The sequence below is a fragment of the Melanerpes formicivorus genome, unplaced genomic scaffold (genome assembly GCF_026170545.1).
Source record: "Melanerpes formicivorus ecotype bairdi unplaced genomic scaffold, bMelFor1.0.p_v2 SCAF_2, whole genome shotgun sequence".
Lineage (NCBI taxonomy): Eukaryota > Metazoa > Chordata > Aves > Piciformes > Picidae > Melanerpes > Melanerpes formicivorus.
This window is the reverse complement of record NW_027142354.1, coordinates 2,093,112-2,119,857: the sequence shown is the minus strand read 5'-3', so window position 1 is coordinate 2,119,857 and position 26,746 is coordinate 2,093,112. Positions and strand designations below refer to the sequence as shown.

The window sequence follows — 26,746 nt, the reverse complement described above, 5'->3', positions numbered from 1 at the left end:
AGGAGAAGGTCTGTTTCTCATCAAAATGTTGACAAGTTCTGGAAGACTGAACTCCATAATTCCTGTCATGTAGTTTAAAACAACAGGATTCAATTCACTGGGGCAAAGTCTGAAATATGAGGGGAAAAAAAAAGTATTTGAATATCAATGATCTGAATACAAATGTGTTATAGATACAAATGGTGTGCCCAGGATGTCAGAATCTATAGCAAGTGGGCAACACATTCCTTGTGACATGTTTGCTGATGACACCAAGCTGTGTGGTGCAGCAGACAGGCTGGAGGGAAGGGAGGCCATTCAGGGGGACCTTGACAGGCTGGAGAGGTGGGCACAAGCCAACCTCATGAGATTCAACAAGACCAGGTGAAGAGTCCTGCATCTGGGTCGAGGCAATCCCAGGCACAAATCCAGGCTGGGCAGTGACTGGCTGGAAAGCAGCCCTGAGGAGAGAGACTTGGGGGTGCTGGGGGATGAGAAGCTCAACATGAGCTCTCAGTGTGCACTTGCAGCGGGCAAAGCCAATCAGATCCTGGGCTGCATCAGGAGAAGTGTGGCCAGCAGGGCAAGGGAGGTGATTCTCCCCCTCTGCTCAGACCCTACCTGGAGTACTGCGTCCAGTTCTGGAGCCCCTATTACAAGAGGGATGTGGAGGTGCTGGAAGGTGTCCAGAGAAGGGCCACGAGGATGATCAGAGGGCTGGAGCACCTCTCCTGTGAGGACAGACTGAAGGAGTTGGGGCTGTACAGTCTGCAGAAGAGAAGGCTCCGAGGTGACCTAATTGTGGCCTTCCAGTATCTGAAGGGGGCCTACAGGAAGGCTGGGGAGGGACTTGTCAGGATCTCAGGGAGTGCTAGGACTAGGGGGAATGGAATGAAGCTGGAGGTGGGGAGATTCAGGCTAGATGTGAGGAGGAGGTTCTTCACCATGAGAGTGGTGAGACCCTGGAATGGGTTGTCCAGGGAGGTGGTTGGGGGGCCATCCCTGGAGGTGTTTAAGCCCAGGCTGGATGAGGCTCTGGCCAGCCTGATGTAGTGTGGGGTGTCCCTGCCCATGGCAGGGGGGTTGGAACTAGATGATCCTTGTGGTCCCTTCCAACCCTGACTGATACTATGATACTATGATACTATGATACTATGATACTATGTTTGGAGCAGGCCAAGTCAGTTGTACAGGCAAACTATGACACAAGGCTGTGCAAAAATCCTCTGCCTGTCGTCACTAGATTCTGTTACTACGCTTTTCAGCGTCTTGTTGTTGCTATAATTGACTACTTTGAAAGGACCTCCACTAGGATTGAGCTTGAATAATTAAAAGATGGAAAATGTTTTGGTTGGGTGTTTTTTTTTTCTCCTTTTAAACAAGTGTGGATATTTTGTTTCTCAGGGCAGTAGTCTCCGATGAATCAGCAGAGAGATTGTGTGTATGCCTAAGAAGACAGAAAGAGCCCCAGAGGCAGGAAAATCTCAAAGGACATAAAAGAACTAAGAAAAGTATAGGAGACATTTTATTTTTATGCAAATCTGATTGCAAAATAAAATTGGCTCTGTCATAATGATAATTATTTTGCTCACAGGATTCTGCAAGTAGTAAAGCAAAGACATTCTGGAAATACAACAGTTTTGCATTCAGAGACTCCCAAGACTTTTTTTCAGTCTTGGCAAACTTCAGTAGGAATGGGCATAGACACATCTGAGCAGGGCAAAGGTAGGAATCACAGAATGAAAATTGTCAGGGCTGGAAGGGATCCCAAGGATCATCTAGTTCCAACCTCCCGACATGGGCAGGGACACCTCACACGAGATCAGGTTGCTCAGAGCCACATCCAGCCTGGCCTTAAAAACCTCCAGGGACGAGGCTTCTACCACCTTCCTGGGCAGCCTGTTCCAGTGTCTCACCACCCTTATGGTGAGCAACTTTTTCCTAATATCCAATCTTAATCTACTCACTTCTAGTTTTGCTCCATTCCCACTAGTCCTATCATTACCTGACACCCTAAAAAGTCCCTCTCCAGCTTTCTTGTAGCCCTCTTCAGATACTGGAAGACCACAATGAGGTCTCCTTGGAGCCTTATCTTTTCCAGACTGAACAGCCCCAATTCTCTCAGTCTGTCTTCACAGGAGAGGTGCTCCAACCATTGGTAGGCAGTCCTCAGAGAAATGAACAACTTGTGTATAGATTTCTAATAGTCCTGTCTATGACTGGCAGTGAATTGTCTGGATTGTGGTAGGAGACTCTGATGGGTGTCCTTTAGATACCGTTGCAGATGGTACAGATTACAAAAGTCAAATTGCTCTCTCTTTTTTTCCTCTCTCTCTTTTTTTTTTTTTCCCCCATTGACAAATATTTGATGCATGAATAGCTCCTTTCAGCTGTGAGGAAGATGTAAAAAGTCCATCACTGAAACTAGATGTTTAAAGGCACACAATGTATGCTTTGCAGCATTGCAGGAAGGATGTTGACTTGCTGGAGTGTGTCCAGAGAAGGGCAACGAAGTTGGTGAGGGGTTTGGAGCACAAGCCCTATGAGGAGAGGCTGAGGGAGCTGGGGTTGCTTAGCCTGGAGAAGAGGAGGCTCAGGGGTGACCTCATTGCTCTCTACAACTACCTGAAGGGGGGTTGTAGGCAGGTGGAGGTTGGTCTCTTCTCCCAGGCAGCCAGCATCAGAACAAGAGGACACAGTCTCAGGCTGTGTCAGGGGAGGTTTAGGCTGGAGGTTAGGAAGTTCTGTAGAAAGAGAGTGATTGCCCATTGGAATGGGCTGCCTGGGGAGGTGGTGGAGTCACCATCATTGGAGGTGTTCAGGAGGAGACTTGATAGAGTGCTTGGTGCCATGGTTTAGTTGATTAGGTGGCTTCGATTGGTTGATGGCTTGGACACAATGATCTTGAAGGTCTCTTCCAACCTGGTCTATCCTATCCTATCCTATCCTATCCTATCCTATCCTATCCTATCCTATCCTATCCTATCCTATCCTATCCTATCCTATCCTATCCTATCCTATCCTATCCTATCCTATCCTATCCCAATGTGGAAGATGAGTTACACCTCAAAAGCTGACAATGTGTGTGTGAAGTGTCATATTGCACATATCTATTTCTAGCCTTTTATAGTAACCTTAATCTATAAAGTGGCTTGCTAAGAAGAAAACAGAGGCTTGTTAAGGCCACTTACAAAGATGGATGGGAATTAAAATTATTAGAGTAACAAGAACTTTAGTGTAGCATTCCCTCAAGCAGGCATGCAAGACCTAGTTTTGCAAGAAAGGACTGGAAGCACACAGGCTAGGAACTACTGGCATGTTGAGAACAAAATTATTGATACAGTGGATATAAGCAGTTCCATAAGTATCAAAGAAACACTGAATCACAGAATGTTATCGAAAGATCATCCAGTCCAACCCTCTGCCAAAGTAAGATCACCTAGACCAGATCACACAGGAATGCATCCAGACAAGTTTTGAATAACTCCAGATAGGGAGACTCCATAACCCTCCTGGGCAGCCTGTTCCAGTGTCCTGTCACCCTCACAGGGAAAAAATTCTTTCTCATATTTCCATGGAACTTCCTATGCCTCAACTTCCACCCATTGCCCCTTGTCCTGTCACTGGGCATCACCAAGCAGAGCCTGGCTCCATCCTCTTGGCACTCACCCTTTACATATTTATAAACATGAATGAAGTCTCCTCTTGGTTTCCTCCTCTCCAAGCTAAAGAGCTGCAGCTCCCTCAGTCTCTCCTCATAAGGAAGATATTCCACTCCCTTAGTCATCATTGTGGCTTTGTGCTGGACTCTTTCAAGCAGTTCCCTGAGGTCCTTCTTGCACTGAGGGGCCCAGAACTGGACACTGTATTCCAGATGCAGCTTCACCAGGGCAGAGTAGAGGGGAGGAGAACCTCTGCTGACCTACTAACCACAGTCCTTCTAATCCACCCCGGAATGGCATTGGCCTTCTTGGCCATGAGAGCACATTATTTTAATATAAAAGAATGCTTGTTTTTATATTTAAAAACCCCCATAATCCATTGTTAGAAAAGTTGATGTGGTGTTTTCTGAAGTAAAACTTAGTCATTGTGGAACAGCCCTAAGCAGATTACGAAAATCTTGTAAAACAACCAAACAGAAAAATAGACTGCAAATGCTGTCACCTCCCCCCACCCCATCCCTAATCCTGCAATCTAAAGCTAGAAGGGAGTTGTGAAAATTGTTACCTCTTCTCATTGGTAGCAGCACTCAGTATTTTTCTGGTGAAGCCTTGGTTCAACCATGTGTCTTGTATGGCTTCTTTAACTCCAGGCCGCTTAGCAGGGTCAGGCTCAAGCAAGGACTGCATGAAGTGTACAGCTCCTGTGCAGGGTTCAGATGAAATGACTTGTTTACTACTGCAAAATCTGCCTTTGTTTTGAGAAATAAAGGCCATGGCCCTGCCTCTCCACATTCTAAGAATGTCAGCTAAAATCCAGTCTCTGGACTGGATAAATAAAACAGCTCTGTCTCTCCTCTGTGGTCATAGAATCATCACAGAATCACAGAATGCTTTAGCCTGGAAGGGACCTTAGAGATTTTCTACTCCAACCTCTCTGCCATGGGCAGGGACACTCTTCAACTAGACTCAGCTGCTCAATGCCTCATTCAACTTGGCCTTGAACACCCCCAGGCAGGAGACATCCACAATCCCTTTGGGCAACCTGTTCCAGAGTCCCACCATGCTCGTACTGAAGAACTTTTTCCTTGTGATCCAGCGTAAACCTTCTCTCTCACAGCTTAAAACTGTTCCCTCTTGTCCTATTGCTAGACACCATCATGAAGAGTTCCTCTCCAGCCTTCCTGTAGGATCCCTTCAGGTGCTGGAAAGCATGTCCCATGTGGTGAGCCTCTTTCCATAAGTATACATGAGCAGGGTGAGCAGAGCAGGCCACACTATGCTGGGGAACAAGCTATGGATGCTGCAGTAGGTACAGCACTGGACCTCACTTATTTTCTTTCTTGACCTCAGTGAATGCAGCCAATAGCATCATAGAATAGTATCATAGTATCAGTTAGGGTTGGAAGGGACCACAAGGATCATCTAGTTCCAACCCCCCTGCCATGGGCAGGGACAACCCACACTACATCAGGCTGGCCAGAGTCTCATCCACCCTGCTCTTAAACACCTCCAGGGATGGCGCCCCAACCACCTCTCTGGACAACCCATTCCAGGGCTTCACCACTCTCATGGTGAAGAACTTCCTCCTCACATCCAGCCTGAATCTCCCCACCTCCAGCTTCATTCCATTCCCCCTAGTCCTATCACTCCCTCCCCAGCCTTCTTGTAGGCCCCCTTCAGACACTGGAAGGCCACAATGAGGTCACCTGGGAGCCTTCTCTTCTGCAGACTGAACAGCCCCAACTCCTTCAGTCTGTCCTCATAGGAGAGGTGCTCCAGCCCTCTGATCATCCTCCTGGCCCTTCTCTGGACCCGTTTCAGCACCTCCATATCCCTCTTGTAATAGGGGCTCCAGAACTGGAGGCAGTACTCCAGGTGGGGTCTCACCAGAGCTGAGTAGAGTGGGAGAATCACCTCCCAGTAGAGGGGAAGAATCACCTCCCAGAATCATAGAATCACCTGGGTTGGAAGGGACCTCTAAAGGTCATCTAGTCCTAGCTCAGCAGTATGACCACTCAGCCTTTGATCAAGGCTCTGAGAAGGAGCACTCCTGCACCAATGACCCTGGAGGTATGTTTTCCACACAAGGAAACTAATGTCATTGATAAACTCCATATTGAGGGCGGGCTAGGGACCCATGTGCTCAGATGACATGTTGTGCTTTGGCTGCCTGGAATTGGGGCAGAGAAAGCTCAAACATTCCCATATGTCTATCACTCATCTCCAACACTTCAAAAAAAAAAAGTCCCTCTCTGTTTTCCTTTTTTTCTTCTTGGGAAAACTCTGCTGAATTCTTGCACATTCCTTGGGGATGTTTTGAAATGAGCAAAATGCCAAGTGAGCATTGAACTGGGAACGTACTGCTTCTTTCACTTGTAATCTCCTACAGAAGGACTTTAGATCTAAACTATGCAAAGCTTATTGACTACTGCTCTCTCACTAGATTCCCAACAGGCAGGGGAACAATGGAGTCATCCACAACCTTCCACTAACTGTGTGGGCTTGGTAGAGAAGCAGAGATAATGCTTTTATTAGCAGGAGCTATAATAATGGCATAAATAAGACAAATTAGAAATGTATTAACTGCAGCTATGGAGGACTTGAAAAATAAAAATGGAGCTGCTATCTGGCAACCAATCTCCAAAAAAAAAAGACAAATGAGACACTAATGTGCAGTCATTCTGGACAGCTATGGTAGATATCCTCATAATGTTTACTGGGGAAGACAAAGCAATTGAATCATCACATTATCTTAACACCCTAACTCCAGACTAGATCCAGCTAGCTTAGTCTGGGACGGTCTGCTGCTTCCCTGCACTTGGCTGCAGGCAGCTGCTGAAGCTAATCTTGGTTTCTAGGCTCATTCTTGCCTAATTTCAGAGCAAAGCTGTGCAAAATGATGGGGAGATCTGAACTCATGCTGGTAGGTAGCTGGACAAAGCATGTCTCATTCTGCTCTGCTTTCTGCCACAATAACAGCTGAGAGAATGGGCCCAAGCTTGTGACGGTCAACAGAGAAGGTGCCAGTCCAGCTGGAGAGAAAATAGGTACTAAAGCCAGAGGTGTATAAGAATCATTGTCAAGCAGAAGAATTTTGACCTTTGAGAAAGTAAATTTTGGGCTGCTAACCTGGAGCCTATACCAACATGACTCCTGGATTTCAGAGCCATGGGCGGCAGTCCAGGCTTGAACTTTTGAGAACTATCTTTCCCAGCGGTCCTAAAAGACTCCATCAACTGTACCTCGTGAAAAGTCAGCAAAAGTCATTGAAAAATGTATTTTAGTACTTTCTCATGAAAAATATGAACTTCACAAAAGGCTCTTCACAAAAATAACCCTCCCAGTTCTGTAATTATCTCAGAGTTGTGGGCTCTGTCCGCAGCCAAAAGATAAGGACATTTTTCTTCAGGAAAAATTATCTAAGGCTTTGATAACTGATTTTGGGGGGAAACAGGAAAGAATTCCTGGCAATAACACACCACATGGGACATACTAAACGTGACAGTGTCCTCATTTACTATGCAGCTGCTCCACTTATGTAAAAGCAATGCACAGTTTCTTCCCCCTATTACTAAGAACCAAGAACAGTAGGGTTTTAAAAGAGATTAAAAATCACAGAATGGTCCAGGCTGGAAGGGACCTCCAAAGGTCACCTAGTCCGACCTCCCCACAGTCAGCAGGGACATCCCCAACTAGATCAGGTTGCCCAGGGCCTTTTTGAGCCTCACCTTGAATATCTCCAGGGAAGGAGCCTCAACCACCTCCCTGGGCAACCTGTTCCAGTGTTCCACCACCCTCGTAGTGAAGAACTTCTTCCTGATGTCCAATCTAAATCTACCCTTCTCTAGTTTGAAGCCATTGCCCTTCATCCTGTCACTGCAGACCTTTGTAAACAGTCTCTCCCCATCCTTTCTGTAGGCCCCCTTGAGGTACTGGAGGGCTGCTATTAGGTCTGCCCTGAGCCTCCTCTTCTCCAGGCTGAACACCCCCAGCTCCCTCAGCCTGTCCTCATAGCAGAGGTGCTCCAACCCCCTGATCATTTTTGTGGCTCTCCTCTGCACCCTCTCCATCAGGCCCTTGTCCTTCCTTTATTGAGGGCTTCAGACCTACTAGTCTGAGATAAAAAGAGCTTGCCTAAGGCACAAAAAAATTTACATCTAAATGCAAACAAAGCAACTGGAAAAGGTTTCTCTGATTTTTTCCAGAAGACTGTGTTATTGTGAATTTCACTTTATTACATGGGTTAGACATTTTACACATTAATATTCTTAAAATATGAAAACTGGAGTGCTTTACCAGGGGAGATATCTGATGGAATAGGGCTGATTTCCCCAATTAATATCTTTTGATGGAGTTGCTTGATATTAAAAGGTTCCACCGTGAAGGGTAACGTGCCAGTTAGCATAGCAAACATGCTCACACCTCTGTCAAAGAGAGAGAGAGAAACATTAGAGCTCCATGTAATGCTAATAAATATTTAAAACCATAAGAAAATCCCACAAAGCTATGAGTCAGGTTTCAGAGTCTTGCCTTCAGTATCAAGAAGAAGGTTACAAATTAGCTCTAAGCAGCCACTTGTGCTGCACATACATCTTATGCCTTTTTTCCTTTGTGTAAATGCCATTTTCTCCAGGAGAAGAATGCTGTGGGAAGTGTGTGCAAAATGGACTGCACAATGAGTGGAAGGCCTGCAGTGTTGAAAGTGGAAACCTGCTGTTTATTTTTAAAATAAGCCCATTGGAGTGTCAGTGCAGTGTACCCAGGCCATCAGAATAAAGCATTTCAGTTTGAAGGCTAAGTGACAACATAAAGCTGGGACTGATCTCGTTCCAAATAGTAATTCAGTTCTTCTTGCTTTGCTCAGATTGCTAAATTAGGTGTGACTTATGCCTAGAAGGCATTCATTTGGTAACAGCTTGCTGTTGGCTAAAGACTCTAAAACTTTAACTCTTGCAAAAGTCAGTCTGCTAGCAGTGATCAGCAAACTTTGTGAAGTGTTTGCCATTCTGCTTGGAGAAGTTCCAGCCTTTGGAAAACTCGCTTAGCTGTCCCCAGCTTGCAAACAGGGAGGTTTCCTTGAACACTCTCCATGGTACTTCCTTGCTCCAGCTGAGCTGTGCCATCACAGCAGCACTTCTCTGTCCTTTGTTGTTCCTCTACTGAACTCAGCTGCGACAGTCACTTTAGGAATTCAGATAGTTCTGACTTCACTGGTCTCATGTCCAGGTTTGAGGCCAGACAGATCCTCTCTTGCCCCAATAGAATAGAATAGAATAGAATAGAATAGAATAGAATAGAATAGAATAGAATAGTTAGCTGTTTGGGTGGGTTGGATTGGTTGATGGGTCGGACACGATGATCTTGAAGGTCTCTTCCAACCTGGTTTGGTTTATTCTAATATAGGTTTATTCTAATAAAGAATAGAATAGAATAGAATAGACCACACCAGACCAGACCAGGTTGGAAAAGACCTTCCAGATCATCAAGAGCCCAACCTATCACCCCAACCCCCTCAGTCTGTCCAGCACTCTGATCATCATTGTGGACCTTCTCTGGACATATTCCAGCATGTCCAGATCTTTCCTGCTATAGGGGCTCCAGAACTGGACACAGTGCTCCAGGTGGGGGTCTCACCAGAGCGGAGTGTACAGGGGGAGAATCACACTCCCTTGAGCTCCCTCCACACTTCTCTTGATGCAGCCCAGGATGTGACTGGCTTTCTGGGCTGCAAGTGCACACTGGCGGCTCATATTGAGCTTCTCATCCACCAGCACCCCCAAGTCCTTTTCTTCAGGGTTGCTCTTAAGCCAGTCACTGCCCAGCCTATATCGGTGCTTGGGACTGCCCCAATCCAGATGCGCTCTAATGAAGTGCTTCTCCTCTACTCCACTTAATGATCTGGATTTGTTTGAATACAGCAGCTGTTTCCCCAGTTCAGCTGGTGCACTGAAGGTAATTGCTTTCCAGGCCTTCAAAGCATCTTTGGTATCTCATGCACAAAAGTCACGATTGGGCAAAACAGGCACTGCTGTTCTCTGTTGCCTGGTAGGAGCCTTAGCTGTATTGCAGCTGAATCTGCTTGGGTTTTGGAATGTGTTTTTGACTGGATATGGCTTTCTGTTTCCCATTCTGACAAATTCTTGTCAGTCCTGCTGCAAAAGTTCCTATTTCTGCACTACACTATAAACCTTTGGTTCCAGAGCCAAGTTGGTCTGTAATCCTTTACTTATTTTGTTACAATAGAAGCCACTTATATTTCTGACACTTTTTAGTCCACCAGAATTTCCTTTTGCACCATGATGATGTAAACAATTCAGATTTAAACTGTGAATATGTTTTAAGCCTAAGATGCAGATTTTGTTATCATGTCAGTCACCAATGGCAAAAGCAGACATGTATAAGAGTTCCGGGGGGGTGGGGGGTAAGAAAAAACAAACAAAAAACCCAACAAACCAAACACAAAACTGAACACTTATGTCTGCTTTTGCCAATAGAATAGAATAGAATAGAATAGAATAGAATAGAATAGAATAGAATAGAATAGAATAGAGTAGAATAGAATAGAATGGAATGGCATAGAATAGAATAGAATTAACCAGGTTGGAAGAGACCTTCAAGATCATCATGTCCAACCCATTATCCAACACAATCTAATCAACTAAACCATGGCACCAAGCACCCCATCCAGTCTCTTCCTAAACACCTCCAGTGATGGTGACTCCACCACCTCCCCAGGCAGCCTATTCCAATCTCTATGAAGAATTTCTTCCTAACATCCAGCCTAAACCTCCCCTGGCACAGCTTGAGACTGTGTCCTTTTGATCTGTGATACTGTGATACTGGTGCTGGTTGCCTTGGAGAAGAGACCAACCCCCACCTGGCTACAACCTCCCTTCAGGGAGTTGTAGATAGCAATAAGGTCTGCCCTGAGCCTCCTCTTCTCCAGGCTAAGCAACCCCAGTTCCCTCAGCCTCTCCTCATAGTGCTTGTGCTCTAAACCCCTCACCATTTTGTTGCCCTCCTCTGGATACATTCAAGCAACTCAACCTCCTTCCTAAACTGAGGGGCCCAGAAATGGACACAGGACTCAAGGTGTGGCCTAACCAGTGCTGAGTACAGGGTCAGAATGACCTCCTTGCTCCTGCTGGTCATGGTCAAAGCTCAGTGCCTCCAACCCCATTTATATCAGAATCTTGTCTAAAATATTCAGTGTTGAGAGAGTCTTGATAAACATATTTTTGGGTCTACTTACATGGACCAGACATCCACCTTTGGACCATATTTCCTATGAGCAAGGAGTTCTGGGGCAGCATAAGCTGGGCTTCCACACTGAGTATGTAGCAGGTCCTGGGAGAGACCCTTGAAATTTGCAGTATTGCTCAGTCCAAAATCTGACAGTCACCAAAAAAAAAAAAAAAAAAGCAAAGTTGGTTTAGTTTCTTCTCAAAATACTTTAGCAGCTGGTTGAAAATAGGAGAAAGATGAAACCAGCAGCTAGCTGTAGCTTCTGTTGATATCTCAGCTATGGATACTGATTCGGGTTTGAGTAACTGTGCCATGAATTAGGATAGGATAGGATAGGATAGGATAGGATAGGATAGGATAGGATAGGATAGGATAGGATAGGATAGGATAGGATAGGATAGGATGGAATGGCATGATATGGCATAAAATAGAATAGAATAGAATAGAATAGAATAGAATAGAATAGAATAGAATAGAATAGAATAGAATAGAATTAACCAGGTTGGAAGAGACCTTCAAGATCATTGCATCCAACCTATCATCCAACACCATCTAATCAACTAAACCATGGCACCAAGCACCCCATCCAGTCTTTTCCTAAACACCTTCAGTGATGGTGACTCCACCACCTCCCTGGGCAGCCCATTCCAATGGCCAATCACTCTTTCTAAGAAGAATTTCATAGTAGAGGAGTACCAGTGAAGTTCCCCAGCTATGCATCTGGTTTGGTTGATTTTGGTTTAGTTATTTCAGTTTGCCTCAGCTGACCATGTGCTGGTAGACTTTAGCTACCCAGCTGCATTAGCAGGGCTTAAGGGGGGGAGGGGGGGAAGGATGAGGAGGGGGGCACCATTTGCCTCAGCTGGGTCTGCTTTTAGCCTGTTGTAAATGTGGAGCAGAATGTGCTAACTTAAGCCTTTTTCTCTGTGTCTGTGCATGTGTGCAAGGGGGAGGGAAGAGAAAGGGCTGATTGTAAAAGACTGGCTGGCTGTAAAGCAGGGGTGAAGAGTTGGTGCCTTTTTTCTCAGAGGTGTTAAGCTTTTAAAAGTTTGGGAAACACTAGGTTAAACATGTGGCCTCTCTACCAGTGAGAGCTTCCCTTGCAGGGCCTTTATATATATATATATATTATTTTTGTGCTGTGTGGTTTCCATAGAATAAAATTAATGTTTCTCTGAGCTGTGTTAACTGCTTGGTGCAAATTCCCTCGGTTTTATAAATGCTTGCTTCACAACCCCAGCAAGATTTCTGTTGGGGACTTCAGCGGTCTCTCTGTTTTGCTCTTTTAAACACACAACCAAATGAGGAGGTTTCTAGGTGCAGAAATGACTTGACAAAAGCTAATTTGTCCCTAACTGCATTTCACCCCAGAAGATTTATTTCTTTGTCTACAAAATCACTTCTGCTGGGAACAGCCTTCTGCACATAACAGCTGTAATTGTTGAAGGGCAACAATCTTGGTGAGGGGCTTGGAACACAAGCCCTATGAGGAGAGGCTGAGGGAGTTGGGGTTGCTTAGCCTGGAGAGGAGGAGACTCAGGGGTGACCTTATTGCTCTCTACAACTACCTGAAGGGAGGTTGTAGACAGGCAGAGGTTGGTCTCTTCTCCCAGGCAGCCAGTACCAGAACAAGGGGACACAGTCTCAGGCTGCATCAGGGGAGGTTCAGGAGGAAGTTTTACACAGAGAGAGTGATTTCCCATTGGAATGGGCTGCCCAGGGAGGTGGTGGAGTCACCATCGCTGCAGGTGTTCAGGAGGAGACTTGACAGGGTGCTTGATTGCATGGTTTAGTTGGTTGGGTGGTGTTGGATGATAGGTTGGACATGATGATTTGAAGGTCTCTTCCAACCTGGTCTATTCTATTCTATTCTATTCTATTCTATTCTATTCTATTCTATTCTATTCTATTCTACTCTACTCTACTCTACTCTACTCTACTCTACACTACTCTACTCTACTCTACTCTACTCTACACTACTCTACTCTATTCTTACTTCCCCAGCAATGCAAAAAGAAAAAAGGACAGGCAAAGTTGTTTTCCCCACTCTCTTAAAACCATATTCCAGTTACAGCCCAAATAAACAAGCTGTTAAGCTATACTTCATAACTTTTGTTTATTCTAAGAGCTTGAATATGTTTATTGAGTAATCACAATGGAGACTTGATAGGGTGCTTGGTTGCATGGTTTAGTTGATTAGGTGGTGTTGGATAACAGGTTGGACGCGATGATCTCGAAGGTCTGGTGTATTGCATTGTATTGTATTGTATTGTATTGTAATGTATTGTATTCTGTTCTGTTCTGTTCTGTTCTATTCATAGTATCATAGTATCAGTCAGGGTTGGAAGGGACCATAAGGATCATCTAGTTCCAACACCCCTGCCATGGGCAGGGACACCCCACACTACATCAGCCTGGCCAGAGCCTCATCCAGCCTGGGCTTAAACACCTCCAGGGATGGCCCCCCAACCACCTCCCTGGACAACCCATTCCAGGGCTTCAACACTCTCATGGGGAAGAACCTCCTCCTCACATCCAGCCTGAATCTCCCCACCTCCAGCTTCATTCCATTCCCCCTAGTCCTATCACTACCTGACATCCTGAGAAGTCCCTCCCCAGCCTTCCTGTAGCCCCCTTCAGATACTGGAAGGCCGCAATGAGGTCACCTCAGAGCCTTCTCTTCTCCAGACTGAACAGCCCCAACTCCTTCAGTCTGTCTTCGTAGGAGAGGTGCTCCAGCCCTCTGATCATCCTCATGGCCCTTCTCTGGACACCTTCCAGCACGTCCATATCCCTCTTGTAATAGGGGCACCAATACTCCAGGTGGGGTCTCACCAGAGCTGAGTAGAGGGGGAGAATCACATCCCTTGACCTGCTGGCCAGTCACTGTCCAGCCTGTATTTGTGCCTGGGATTGCCTCAACCCAGATGCAGGACCCTGAACCTTATTCTATTCTATTCTATTCTATTCTATTCTATTCTATTCTATTCTATTCTATTCTATTCTATTCTATTCTATTCTATTCTATTCTATTCTATTCTATTCTATTCTATTCTATTCTATTCTATTCTATTCCATTCCATTCCATTCCATTCCATTCCATTCCCAAGCTCACTCGTGCAATGTGCTGTTTCAATGGTAGCTGAGCTGTCACTGAAAGCCACACACACCAAAAAGCTGAAAACGAGCTCCACAGTTAACGTGCACCTACCAACAATTTTGATGTTGTTGTGCTCATCAAGAAGAAAGTTTTCAATCTTTAAGTCCCTGAAAGGAAGACAGAAAGCAAACTTTAAGGATGCCTGATGACCCAGCTGCCCATGTGCAGATAGCTTTAAGGGGAAGTTTAATTGTAAAAATAACAATAGTTCAGCACAGTTCTGCCTACAATTGTAACAAGATCCTTATTCCTTCCTGAAGTTTTCAGTGGGGAAAATGGATTGTTTGGTTTAGGAATCATCTATTCTACTGATTTTTATTTTTCATTTAAAACAAAAAGGAAGGGGGGGGGGGAAGCAAAAAATAAAAGCGCTTATTTATTCTTTTGTGTAAAAAAGTTGCACATACTTGCACCACAGTTTGTCTTTCACAGACTTGTTAGGGTTGGAAGAGACCGCAAAGATCATCCAGTTCCAACTCCTCTGCCATGGGCAGGGACACCTCACACTTCATCAGGTTGCCCAGAGCCACATCCAGCCTGGCATTAAAAAAATTCCAGGGAGGGGTCTTCCACCAACCCTTTGGGCAAACTGTTCCAGTGTTTCACCAGCCTTATGGTAAAGAACTTCTTCCTAATGTGTAATCTAAATCTCCCCTCCTCTAGCTTGGATCCATTCCCCCTAATCCTATCACTACTCAACACCCTAAAGAGCCCCACACCAGCTTTCTTGTAGGTCCTCTTCAGATATTGAAAGGCCACAATAAGTTCTCTTTGGAGCCTTCTCTTCTCCAGACTGAACAATACCAACTCTCTCAGTCTGTCCTCATAGGAGATGCACTCCAGCCCTCTGGTTGTCCTTGTGGCCCTTTTCTGGATGCCTTCCAGCATGTCCAGATCCTTCTTGTAATAGGGACTCCAGAACTGGACACAATACTCCAGGTGGGGTCTCAAGAGAGCAGTGTAGAGGAGGTGAATCACTACCCTCAACCTGCTAGCCACACTTCTCCTGATGCAGCTCAGGATGTGATTTGGTTTCTGTGCTGCAGGTGCACACTGGTGGCTCATGTCCCAGCACCCCCAAGTCGTTTTCTTCAGGGCTGCTCTCAGTGCTTGGGATTTCCCTGACCCAAAGGCAGGACTTGGTCTTGTTGAACTTCATAAGGTTGTCACGGGCCCAACTCTCCAGCCTGTCCAGGTCCCACTGGATGGATCCCTTCCCACCAACATGTCTGCTGCACCACACAGCTTGGCGTCAACAGCAAACCTGCTGAGGGTGCACGTAATGCCACTCTCCATGTCACCAACAAAGACTGGTCCCAGTACTCATCTGGTCTTTGGTTGAAGTACCAAGCATTGCTGAGTATATCTTGCTTTGTGAGGAAATTGTGCCTGAGAGAGAGGAAGGATGAGAAGGGAACTGGAAAGGGAGGTCTGCCTTGAATGTGGAAGAGGGGAGGTGTACCAAAGATGGGTCAGGGACTGATACCCTAAAGGTGGAGATATCTCTGCAGTGGTGTTTATGTTTATGGGGTCGGTCATCAGCCAGCCCTGCAACAGGATGTGATTCAGAGCTGCAGGAAAAATTCTGTTAGCTGGCTCAGGTTCTTACTTCCTTGTTATGGGAACATTTCTAGTCTTACAAATTCAGACCAATATCCAGAATATTGCACTGTGGGGAGTGTCTGCAGTGGCAGCAGAAACCTTTCACAGCATGGGGGAGCCCTCAGCCATTGAAATTTGGGTGTTGGGAGCTGGTCCAGGAGCCTGCAGTTTTGCTGACTTGAAACACTGCCTCCAGTGTGCCACTGGGGGTTTTGCAGGGAGCGCAGGGGGACAGGATAAATTTCAGAAGTGACTCTGGGTACATGGAGCTCACTCCCACCTTCCCTGAAGTCCAAAAGTGCTTTCATCAGCCCATAGAGTTTGGAGAGTACAAGAGGACAAACCAGAAGGAGGAATAGGAGCAAGGACAGGAGCAAGGAGCAAGAACTAGGAGAACTGTGTGGTGGGTTAATGCCTTTTTCTGAAAAAAAAAGAAGAAAGCAGGGTGGAGGGCTTGCAGGTACTTTACCCTCCCTGCAGGGTGTTTCCCCTGGGAAAGCTGAGTCTGTTCCACTCCCCCCTCCCTGCCCAGATAGGGTATAAAAAGCAGGACATCATAGCTGTTGGCTATCTCCTTTTGGCTCCTGCCTCTGCTGGATGAGAGCTACTGCAACTGCCCTCCTGCTCCTCAGCCACGTGGCCGGACCTGATCCTTCTCCCTGCTGCCTCCACGCCTCCTCAGAGAAAGACTGGTTTTGTATTATTCTTTTCTGTCCCCCTCCCATCCACTCTTGTTCCTTGCCCTTGTGAACTTTTCCTATTATTGTCATATATATATATATATATATATATATATATATATATATTAAAGAAAAATTCTTTGCCTCTCTACTTCCAAGCTGACTCCAGATTGTTGTTTAGTGGATTTGCTCCTTACCCCTTTTTCTTTCCCTCTCTGTTTGGAGGGAGGAGGTGGGGGGGCGTGGGGAAGAGATTGTCAGCCTTTTCCCCGTTTGGGCTTTTAACGCCCAGTTAAGGCTCAAACCACTACAAACTGGTACTGCACTAATGGCACTGCGCTACTGCAAGGGATCAGGGCTGAAAGGGTACCTTGTCGTCCCGATGGGTGATTTGATGGGAACACCCTTTTATCCCCATAGTTCCTCATGGGACAATATTGCACTTAAACCCCTCTGCTGCCCCAGGCTGAGAATGGGATAAAAATGATTTTAATGATAACTTTTTAATTGGTTTTCATTTGAATAGCATGTTTTCTGGGGTGGCAAATAAGCCAGGGCCCAAGCTTTAAAGTAACTCTGTTCATAGCCCATCCCTGTGACATAGACCTGTGCACAAAAATCGTGTTGTTTTGGAATGGAATGGAATGGAATGGAATGGAATGGAATGGAATGGAATGGAATGGAATGGAATGGAATAGAATAGAATAGAATAGAATAGAATAGAATAGAATAGAATAGAATAGAATAGAATAGAATAGAATAGAATAGAATAGAATAGAATTAACCAGGTTGGAAGAGACCTTCGAGATCATTGAGTCCAACCTATCATCCAACACCAACTAAACCATGGCACCAAGCACCCCATCCAGTCTCTTCCTCAACACCTCCAGTGATGGTGACTCCACCACCTCTCTGGGCAGCCCATTCCAATGGCCAATCACTCTTTCTATGAAGAACTTCTTCCTAACATCCAGCCTAAACCTCCCCTGATGCATCTTGAGACTATGTCCTCTTGTTCTGGTGCTGGTTGCCTGGGAGAAGAGACCAGTCCCCACCTGGCTACAGCCTCCCTTCAGGTTGTAGACTAGCTGTGCTTCAGGCCACTGCAGATCTGACATTTCTACAGACTTTAGCACCCCACAGTTCACTGTGATGAGTTTCATTGCACTACCATTAAATAATGTTACATTGGATTGCCATAGCTGCTGTTCTGTAGGCTGAGCTGAGTGCTCATGCAGTTATTAAAAGTGTGTGCTTTCTTGCCCAAAAAGAACTGGTAATGGTCTCTAGTAAAGTTCACATAGTGCCAGATTTTATCTTGTGTCAAAGATAGCTCAGGTTATTTTTTTTTCCAAAGGAAACTTTCCCAGAAATGTTGTAAATTAGGCAACATTGTGATTTTTATTTTCCCCCTCATTCCCATGAGGACTTCAGAGGCAGTGCCCAGAGGGCAGCTTGTGATGCCTCTCCAGGTCTTCAGTCACGTAATGATTCAGCAGGATGTATGACATTTTATACAAAGAATCATAGAATTGTCAGGGTTGGAAGGGACCTCAAGGATCATCTAGTTCCAGCCCCCCTGACATGGGCAGGGACACCACACACTACATCAGGTTGCTCAGAGCCACATCCAGCCTGGCCTTAAAAAACTCCAGAGATGAGGCTTCTACCCTCCCTGGGCAACCTGTTCCAGTGTCTCACCACCCTCATGGGGAAGAACTTCCTAACATTCAATCTGAATCAACCCATTTCTAGTTTTGCTCCATTTCCCCTATTCCTATCACTATCTAACATCCTAAAAAGTCCCTCCCCTGCTTTCTTGCAGGCCCCTTTATGATACTGGAAGGCCACAATAAGGTCTCCTTGGAGCCTTCCCTTCTCCAAACTGAACAGCCCCAACCCTTTCAGTCTGTCCCCATGGGAGAGACATTCCAGCCCTCAATACAGAAGAAGGGAAGATATCCAGGAAAAGTATCCAGGAAAAGCTAGGAGCTATGCATACAAACAGGTTACTCTCAGTTAGCAAGAGACAGCTATAGGAGTTGGTAGCTGTGTGAATGTGATGTAGCTTTTATGTCTTTATTTGAGGTTTTTCAGCTCAGATAAATTACCTCACCACTTGGCCACGTCTAGAGAAGGCATAGGGATAGTCAGCAGACCTCAGCTGATGAGTGTTAGCCTGTGAAGCTGTTGAACCTGATCTCGCGCTTCAGCCTTCTTATATCTGGCACAGTAAAGTGCTGTGTGTTGGGAGAGCAGGCAAGTGAGTCAGTGCTCCGTCTTCTGGATCATTTTGGCAACTGTGGCATCAAAATCTTACATGGAGAAGAGAGGAACTACCCTTAGTGTAAAATGGAGACTGAACCTTAATTCAAGCCATAAGAATCTGCTGGATCAGTGCTGAAGAGGGAAGGTAAATCACGAGAAACAAAATAGCTGTCAAAACCTAGTGCAGGACTTCTGGTGAGAGATACCAATTCAGAACTAAAACTAGTGACAAAACTGGCCAGTTTTCATCAAGTATGCTATTAAGACAGTAGAAACTCCTGGTTTTCCAAGGTGTATCCCAGGGTAAAAAAAATCAGGAATGCCCATGAGAGACTTCTGAGGAAAAGTAAATTAAATTAGCAAATCCCTAAGCTCATCACATAGGAATGAGACCTTGCAAGCACCAAGCATCTCCATTCCAGTGAAATAAAGGGGGAATTGGTCATAGGACCAGACCTTGGCACACAATTATCTATCCCATGATACCTGGTGTGATTTTGCCAACACCCTCCCTGTGGACGGTGAACAAGCAGCTGCTCCAAAGAGGCAGCTTAGGAACCTTCCTTTCCTCATGCTAAAGCAATGTGGTGTTGAGCTTTGCTCAGTGCTTAGATGAGAAAATCAGACTGACTCTGTGAGGTAACTTTCCTGTTTCTGTGCTCATCTTGCTGGAAACACTGATGCCTGCTTTTCAGAAGAGGATACTCCCACAATTATCCTCTTTGGTTTTAAACTCTGAGGCAAGCTGCTATAAATCACTGCAGCTGGAGCTGAGCAGGGATGCCCTTCCAGATCCTTCCCAGTCTGCTTCTGGTGTGAGGTCAAGGCCACAGCTCCGAATCTCACAGCAAGCAGCAGGTTGTGAGCTGAAGTATTGCTGACCACACCTACACCCATGACCTAGTGAGGCACCTGCTGGACTTCCCATCATCATAAACCCTGCAACAAGGCCCTTAAGAATCAGGGAGGATTTTTTTCCTTTGGATAGGGAGGTTTGATAGCAAAGAAAGTCTCCAGAGGAGCTCACACCACTTTGTACCTGGCTACTGTCAGGGTGTGCAGCAAAATTCTTCTGTCTTGCAAAGTTTTCCCAGGAAAACACTACCATGAGAAGAAAGCAAAGATGGGGGAAGAAGTCAGGCAAATTCCCTGCTTGCTGGGAAGAGCTGTTTCCAAACAAAAAGAAGAAAAGACTTGAGAAATTAATGAAGGATGTTGTCATGGGAAGAATTTAAATGTTGTAGCCATGAGCTGTGAAGAACTCCTGTAAAACAGATAATTAGGGCAGCAGAAATGAGATCAGCCTGGATTAAATGGGTGAAGACCCATGGGTTTACTTTCTGGTGTGACTTTTTGTTTCCCTAAATTCTCTGGGTCAGATAGTGACTACTTCTACCCTGTCTATTGCCTACTAATTTACAAGATAATTATGTGCTGGATTGCAAACATTTCAAGTCACAAAGCCCATGCAAATCCTGAGTCATCACATTGGCAGCTTATTTGTTTCACGGTCACTGTAACGATGCAGTCAGCTGAATTACTTGTTAGGTCCTGGAGGCTTTCTTGATGAGTGTGTTTACCACTGAAAATTAAGGATCTGCCTGACAGTGAATTATTAAGTAAAACAGAAAATTAATGGGGGAAAAAAGTGCTTTTTGCCTATTCTCCCAAGTAAAATGGAATTCCTTATCCTGCTGCTCTTGGCCTATGCACCAAGTTCCATAGAATAGAGTAGAATAGAATAGAGTAGAGTAGAGTAGAATAGGATAGAATAGAATAGAATAGAATAGAATAGAATAGAATAGAATAGAATAGAATAGAATAGAATAGAATAGAATTAAGCAGGTTGGAAAATACCTGGGGAGGTGGTGGAGTCACCATCACTGGAGGTGTTTAACAGGAGACTAGATGAGGTGCTTGGTGCCATGGTTTGGTTGATTAGGTAGTGTTGGGTGATGGGTTGAACTAGATTATCTCAAAGGACTTTTCCAACCTGGTTGATTCTACTCTGTTCTAAAGGATTGATGATTTCTACTTATTGGCTCTTATTCCTGGAGTTGTTGGGGTTGTTCAGTTTGGAGAAAGGAAGGCTTCAAGGAGACTTTATTGCGGCCTTCCAGTATCTGAAGGGGCTTACAATAAAGCTGATGAGGGATGTGGATGTCAGGTAGTGACAGCACTAGGGGGAATGGATCCAAGCTAGAGGAGGGGAGATGCAGATTAGATATTAGGAAGAAGTTCTTCACCGTAAGGTCAGTGAGACACTGGAACTTGTTGCCCAAACAGGTGGTGGAAGCCTCATCCCTGGAATATTTTACAGGCCAGGCTGGATGTGGCTCTGGGCAACGTGATCTAGTGGACAGTGTCCCTGCCCAAGGCAGGGGGTTGGAATTCTATGATCCTTGAGGTTCCTTCCAACCCTGACAATTCTATGATTCTGTGACTTTGTTACTTTACTAGCCAGGGAGTGTGTAACACCTTATCATCTACCAACACAGACAATAAAATGCTTTAACAAGATGAGCTGAGAGAACATAGTTTCCTTTGCAATCCCTGTTTCAAAAAGACAACATCAAAGAAATGCTCTTGGTGAAGAAGCCCACTCTGCAGACTTGCACCCTTCATTTTCTCACTGTTGTTTAAGGGGGTGGAGGGAGAAACAACTTACCTGTGAACAATGCCCTGGCAATGCAGGTGTTCCACAGCAGATAGAATTTGCCTGGTGTATCTCCTTACTTCCCTTTCCGACAGCCTCTTTTTGTCACAAATTCTGTCCAGGAGGTCCCCACCGAGGCACAGCTCCATCACCATGTAATAGGAGTTGGCAGTCTCCAAGGTCTCATATAGCTGGACAACGTTGGGGTGCTTAATCATCTGCTGTATCCGTGGCTCACGCTTCATGTGTTTCAATACGTAAGAATCCTGCTTGGCTTTTCTCTTGTCAATGACTTTGATGGCTACCTGAATTGCAGGGATATGTGCAGATTGGCAACTAGCCTTGCAACCCAGATTAATTTTCACAATTCATGAAATGCAATTAAATTAATGTGAGAGAAGCTAGGTTTTAACATGCTGTTGGTAATCAGTATCAGAGAGGAAGGCATTCCTTATGGAAGAATACACTTCTCGTTTGGCTTGAAGGCCAAACCAGGAAAGCTTATTCTAACAAACCTATCTTTGTGATCCCATTAATGAATATGTGTGTGTGAAATGTTCTCAAATGCAAAAAAATCCCTGCATGCTTGGCTGGCAGCTGTGTCTGTACTGTAACACATATTCCTTTTTTCTAATGTGCTCCCTTCTGACTTGGTCTAAAAGCCACTCAAGAATACTGACTTGTAAAGGACTGGGATTAGAATCTTTGCAGTTTGGGAAGCTGGTGAGCCAGTGAGGCTGTTGAAGCCAGAGAAAAGTAAAAATCAAAATGCCAGTTGATAGGATGGGATGGGATGGGATGGGATGGGATAGGATAGGATAGGATAGGATAGGATAGGATAGGATAGGATAGGATAGGATAGGATAGGATAGGATAGGATAGGATAGGATAGGATAGGGTAGGATAGGATAGGGTAGGATAGGATAGGGTAGGATAGGATAGGATAGGATAGGATAGGATAGGATAGGATAGGGTAGGATAGGGTAGGATAGGATAGGATAGGGTAGGATAGGATAGAATAGAATAGACCAGGATGGAGTCCAACCTATCATCCAACACCATCTAATCAACTAAACCATGGCACCAAGCTCCCCATCAAGTCTCTTCCTAAACACTCCACCACCTCCCTGGGCAGCACATTCCAATGGCCAATCACTCTTTCTGGGAAGAACTTCTTCCTAACATCCAGCCTGAACCTCCCCTGGTGCAGCTTGAGACTGTGTCCTCTTGTTCTGATGCTGGCTGCCTGGGAGAAGAGACCAACCCCCACGTGGCTACAACCTCCCTTTGGGTAATTGTAGACAGCAATAAGGTCTGCCCTGGGCCTCCTCTTCTCCAGGCTAAGTAACCCCATCTCCCTGAGCCTCTCCTCATAGGCCTTGTGCTCCAAACCCCTCCCCAGCTTTCTTGCCCTTCTCTGGACACGTTCCAGCAAGTCAACATCTTTCCTAAACTGAGGGGCCCAGAACTGGACACAGGACTCGAGGTGTGGCCTAACCAGTGCTGAGTACCGGGGCAGAATGACTTCCCTGCTCCTGCTGGCTGCTCTGTTCCTGATCCAGGCCAGGATGCTATTGACCTTCTTGAGCACCTGGGCACACTTCTGGCTCATGTTCAGCCTACTGTCATCCAACACTCCCAGATCCCTTTCTGCCTGGCCACTCTCCAGCCACTCTGACCCCAGCCTGTAGCACTGCATGGGGTTGTTGTGGCCAATGTGTAGAACCCGGCTCTTAGATGTGTTATATCTCATGCCTTTGGACTCTGCCCATCTGTCCAGGCTGTCAAGGTCCCTCTGCAGAGCCTTTCTACCCTCTAACAGTAGTAAAAGTCCAAAAGGCAGTTGACAGTAGTCTACCCATTCGCAGTTACATCTAGTGGTACATAATTTTGGCCTGAGCTAGAGATAACAGACATTACATGTGTCCTGCTCTATAAAATGCTGCTGTTAAGGTGGCTGGCTTTCTAATAAGTGCTTTAAAGGTCAGATATGCATCACTGATTACTCAGTGAGAAATCAGGGAGGGCATATTTGAAATTGTCCTTCTGTGTTTTCCTCCAGAGGGAGAGCATCTTCGTTGTCTATATTGTTTTATAACTGTGAAAACAGTTGCACTCGAAACATATTCGCACATGTGGCTGATTACACACGAGCAGTAAACCCAATTTATGAGGCTAATTTATGAGGCTAAGGTTGAGAGAATAATTCACTGAGTGAATAATTCATTGAGTAGATTGTGGTTTGTCGATTAAAGGGTCTGAAAATTTCTGACACAAGTTATTGTGGGAGCATTTGTGATTCCTAGTCCACAGCACCCTCTCGTTAGGAGCTTACCTTCTCCCCTGTGGGGATGTGAAGCCCCTCCATCACCTTGGCAAAGGAGCCCTTGTTGATCAGTTTGCCTACCAGATAATTCCCAACTTGTTTGGAGTGAGGGAAAGTCTTCCCAGTCTCTTGGGGCATCTTGTGAAAACAAGCAGGTATTTTTAAATCCTTTAGGTTTCTCTCCCATTCCAGTAATATCCCGTCCCAGTTGCCAGTATCTGTCATTTTGTCATCCAAGCCTGCTTTCGTTGCTGCAGACGTCCCTGGAGAGCCAGCTTTTTATTGCTACTTTCCAGATGTAGCTTCTGATTCACAGCAGATCCAGGCATTAAGGCTGTACAAGTTGTGGTGCAAGTGCCATCCCGCAGATCACAGAGCAGCTAATCCTCACCCTCCAAGCCCCCGTGTCTGTCACTGATCTCTAGCCTGAGCACAAAGATCTGCTCAAGCAGAACCAAGCGGTAGATTATTAACCTAACCTGATATGCGATGTCAGTTAATGCCCCAGAGCTGCCGACTCAGATGACACATAATCCCAGCATTAGCCTGCAATATGCAGCTCTCTTCCTCCTGCAACAGTTCCCTAAACACATGCTCAGTGCAAGCAGCACCAAGCTAAATGGAGACACAGTTTTCCTGGCCTGCATAATTGCAGTAGCTTCAGGCTGTGCCTTTAAAATTGTTCACAGATCTCGGAAAGATCTAAGACAAGACAATGTAGACAAGATCTTAGAGAAGTAGCAAAATGTGAACAAATCACTACTGGGTGTAAATAGGAAAATAGAGGGAAATCTAAACAATCCCACTGGAGAAATAGGATAGGATGGGATGGGATGGGATAGGATAGGATAGGATAGGATAGGATAGGATAGGATAGGATAGGATAGGATAGGATAGGATAGGATAGGATAGGATAGATCAGATCAGGCTGGAAGAGACCTTCAAGATCATCGCATCCAACCCATCAACCAATCCAACCCACCTAAGCAACTAACCCATGGCACCAAGCACCCCATCAAGTCTCCTCCTGAACACCTCCAATGATGGTGACTCCACCACCTCCCCGGGTAGCCCATTCCAATGGGCAATCACTCTCTCTGTATAGAACTTCTTCCTAACATCCAACCTAAACTTCCCCTGGCACAGCCTGAGACTGTGTCCTCTTGTTCTGGTACTGGGTGCCTGGGAGAAGAGACCAATCTCTGCCTGTCTACAACCTCCCTTCAGGTAGTTGTAGAAAGCAATAAGGTCACCCCTGAGTCTCCTCCTCTCCAGGCTAAGCAACCCCATCTCCCTCAGCCTCTCTTCATAGGGCTTGTGTTCCAAGCCCCTCACCAACTTTGTTGCCCTTCTCTGGACTCGTTCCAGCAAGTCAACCTCCTTCCTAAACTGAGGGGCCCAGAACTGGACACAGGACTCGAGGTGTGGCCTAACCAGTGCAGTGTCCAGGGGCAGAATGACCTCCCTGCTCCTGCTGGCCACACTGTTCCTGATGCAGGCCAGGATATCTACCATAGGATTGGTTGTACCATAGCAACTTCTTCTCCTCTTCTTGCTCCTTTGTTCTGGAGAGATACTTGCTTCTGCTTGACCTTGGTTGCATTGTTTTGCTATTAACATTCCTCTGCTCCTTTCTCCCTTCTTTTGTACAGGTGGGTCTGGGGAGGCAGGGAAGGAGGCTCTAGTATCTTTCCCTGGTCTTTGACCAGGGGTGTTCTTGTGCTGTTTATTAATTGCAAATACCTGGAGGTGCTGGAATATGTCCAGAGAAGGGCCACGAGGATGATCAGAGGGCTGGAGCACCTCTCCTATGAGGTCAGACTGAAGGAGTTGGGGCTGTTTAGTCTGCAGAAGAGAAGGCTCTGAGGTGACCTAATTGTGGCCTTCCAGTATCTGAAGGGGGCCTACAGGAAGGCTGGGGAGGGACTTGTCAGGATGTCAGGTAATGATAGGACTAGGGGGAATGGAATGAAGCTGGAGGTGGGGAGATTCAGGCTGGATGTGAGGAGGAAGTTCTTCCCCATGAGAGTGGTGAAGCCCTAGAATGGGTTGTCCGGGGAAGTGGTTGAGGCCCCGTCCCTGGAGGTGTTTAAGCCCAGGCTGGATGAGGCTCTGTCCAGCCTGATGTAGTGTGGGGTGTCCCTGCCCATGGCAGGGGTGTTGGAACTAGATGATCCCTGTGGTCCCTTCCAACCCTGACTGATACTATGATGCCTGTAAACACTGCATGTTTTGTACGTATTCATTCCATTCCCTTGTAGGTTGTAGTTTTGCTTGTAAATACAGCTTTCATTTGCTTCCATCTGCGCTGTTCTGGCAAAGTTAATGTTGGGGAAGAAATTTCAACCCACCACAAGAATGCTGGCCTGCAAGGGCACCAGTTTGTCCTGAAAGCACTGTGGTAGCATGGATGCAAAGGTCACTTATGTACCTGATGTCGTGCAAGCATTTGCACACTTGCTGTGTAAAGCATATAAAGATATATGCACTTGTAGCATGTTTACTTTCCAGGGCCCTGGCCTGACTTTAGGTCTCTCAGAGGTGTCTCATATTTCCTGGGCTTTGATTCCTGCTCTGTAAAATGTAGCAGTGAGGACAAAGAGTGTAGGGACAGTGTTGGGCCCCATCCTGTTCAATATCTTTATTGATGATCTGAACAAGGGAATTGAGTTCATCATCAGTAAATTTACAGATGACACCACGCTGGGAGCAGGTGTTGACCTGCTTGAGGGTAGGAGGGCTCTGCAGAGGGACCTTGACAGGCTGGACAGATGGGCAGACTCCAAGGCCATGAGATTTAACACATCCAAGTGCTGAACCAAGAGCCAAGGCTGTGCTTTTCCAACATTTCCCCACTCCAAGAGCATGCTGAGGCAAGATCTTGGGAGGGGACACAGGCAGGCCAAGTGACCCAAACTGACCAAAGGGGGTAACCCATGCCAAGCTGAGTGAAAGAAGGAAGTATGGGGACATTGACTGATGGCATCTGTCCTCTGGAGCAACTACTACACATACTGAACCCTGCTTCCTGGGAGTGACCAAGCCATCATCTGGCTTGGTGGGAAGTAGAGAATAACATCTTTTGTTTGCTTTTGCTTCACATTATTAAAATTACTTCTACCCTATTGCAGGCCTTTTATTATATTTTTCCTTCTCCCCTGTCCAGCA

The 26,746-nt window shown here is 45.8% G+C and overlaps 1 protein-coding gene across 1 annotated transcript; it reads right to left on the bottom strand.

Moving 5' to 3' along the window:
- Window positions 1-7,979: 7,979 nt before the first annotated feature.
- LOC137454026 (hormonally up-regulated neu tumor-associated kinase homolog) lies at window positions 7,980-23,716 on the bottom strand. The gene is made up of 4 exons (XM_068163873.1): window positions 23,588-23,716; window positions 21,265-21,557; window positions 10,894-11,032; window positions 7,980-8,065 (listed from the first exon to the last, which is right to left on the bottom strand). The coding sequence occupies exons 1-3, from the start codon at window positions 23,714-23,716 to the stop codon at window positions 10,927-10,929; spliced, it is 528 nt and encodes a 175-aa protein (XP_068019974.1). The 3' UTR covers window positions 7,980-8,065; window positions 10,894-10,926.
- Window positions 23,717-26,746: the final 3,030 nt, after the last annotated feature.

Coding starts and splice junctions, on each gene's coding strand:
- LOC137454026 (XM_068163873.1), bottom strand. CDS start 23,716: ATGCCCCAAGAGACTGGGAAGACTTTCCCTCACTCCAAACAAGTTGGG. Junction 21,558..23,587: donor ACATCCCCACAGGGGAGAAG/GTAAGCTCCTAA, acceptor CCTGCAATTCAG/GTAGCCATCAAAGTCATTGA. Junction 11,033..21,264: donor TGCCAGGGCATTGTTCACAG/GTAAGTTGTTTC, acceptor GGTGACTGTCAG/ATTTTGGACTGAGCAATACT.